General features: G+C 39.9%; 1 protein-coding gene across 1 annotated transcript; it reads right to left on the bottom strand.

Annotated features, from left to right (window-relative positions):
* Positions 1-308: 308 nt before the first annotated feature.
* LOC145156367 (plant/protein) lies at positions 309-928 on the bottom strand. The gene has a single exon (XM_079075771.1). The coding sequence runs from the start codon at positions 875-877 to the stop codon at positions 428-430; it is 450 nt and encodes a 149-aa protein (XP_078931897.1). The 5' UTR covers positions 878-928; the 3' UTR covers positions 309-427.
* Positions 929-1,179: the final 251 nt, after the last annotated feature.

Below are 1,179 nucleotides of genomic sequence, written 5' to 3'. Positions count from 1 at the left end.
ATACTTATGCTCAAAATCTCTTTGATATTTAATTTCTAACAGAAAATACTTTATTAAAGTCCCCAAAAATATAATTATCTAAACATAAAATGACAATATGCCTCTCCAGAATTCATTGAGCTGATCGATAGATTAAGATGGCGTTGATGAATAAAAATTCTTGGATAGTTTCATTAAGTCCTCTAATAAAATACATCAAGTTTATATATTATATACATGTACATAAATATTAAATAGTAATAATCGTCGTCATTAATCTCACTGTTCATGTTTCATGTATAGCAACAGTTTTCTTCTAATATAAAAAAGGACAAAGTAATTCATTACGTTATTTGCTATAAAAAGGAGAAAGTAATTCATTACGTTATTTGCTATAAAAAGGACAAAGTAATTCTTCAACAACCGTACCCCACGGCCACCTTTCGCCCTAGTCAACCTTCAAGTTGGGATCAACATCCACCCTACCAACACCTTGCTCCGCCACCTTTGCCACTTCCACTTCGCCAATCACCACCCCTTCCACCTCTCTCGCCACCCTCTCCTCCTCTTCTTCACTTACGTAATTTGGATCCTTCTCGTCCACTGCTGCCGGAGCAGGGTCAAGTTCATCATTCACCATTCCTCCGGGACCATCCCATGTGTACTTTCCCCCACGGCCACCTTTTGATTGCTTGTCGATCGGAATCCCATCCCTGGGGTGGCGGTCCAGACGGTGCACGCCTTTGTCTATAAGCTTCTTTTCTATGTGCTTTAGGGTATCGAGGTTATGGGTATGCACTTCCGTCTTTTCCACTCGCTTCCGGCCTTCCTCGTCGGCGCTCACAGCTCGAAACGTCACCGTTGGTTCCATGTCGTTAATCTGCTTTATCTTCTGCATACTGTTGATGATCAGACTTTGATTGATTCGAAACTGATGTTGATGATGGGATAAAAGCGGAATGGATTTATCATTTATAGCATGTGGAGATGGAGCATCGATAAGGTGCTAGAAGAAGCTACGGTGATACTAGAATGTTCTACTTTCGCCATGTGTCGACTTGTCAAATGTGATACCAGTAAACGAGTGTCCACGTGTCATACGGCCTATCGGATGATTCAACAAATTTTAATACTCCCTCCTTCTAAAAATTATAGTCCAACTTTCGTTTTTGGTTTGTCCTAAAATAATAGTATATTTCT

Source organism: Lactuca virosa, chromosome 2 (genome assembly GCF_052849685.1).
Source record: "Lactuca virosa cultivar CGN04683 chromosome 2, Lactuca_virosa_CGN04683_v6, whole genome shotgun sequence".
Classification (NCBI taxonomy): Eukaryota; Viridiplantae; Streptophyta; class Magnoliopsida; order Asterales; family Asteraceae; genus Lactuca; species Lactuca virosa.
This window is presented reverse-complemented; position numbering and strand designations above follow the sequence as displayed.

Coding starts and splice junctions, on each gene's coding strand:
- LOC145156367 (XM_079075771.1), bottom strand. CDS start 877: ATGCAGAAGATAAAGCAGATTAACGACATGGAACCAACGGTGACGTTT.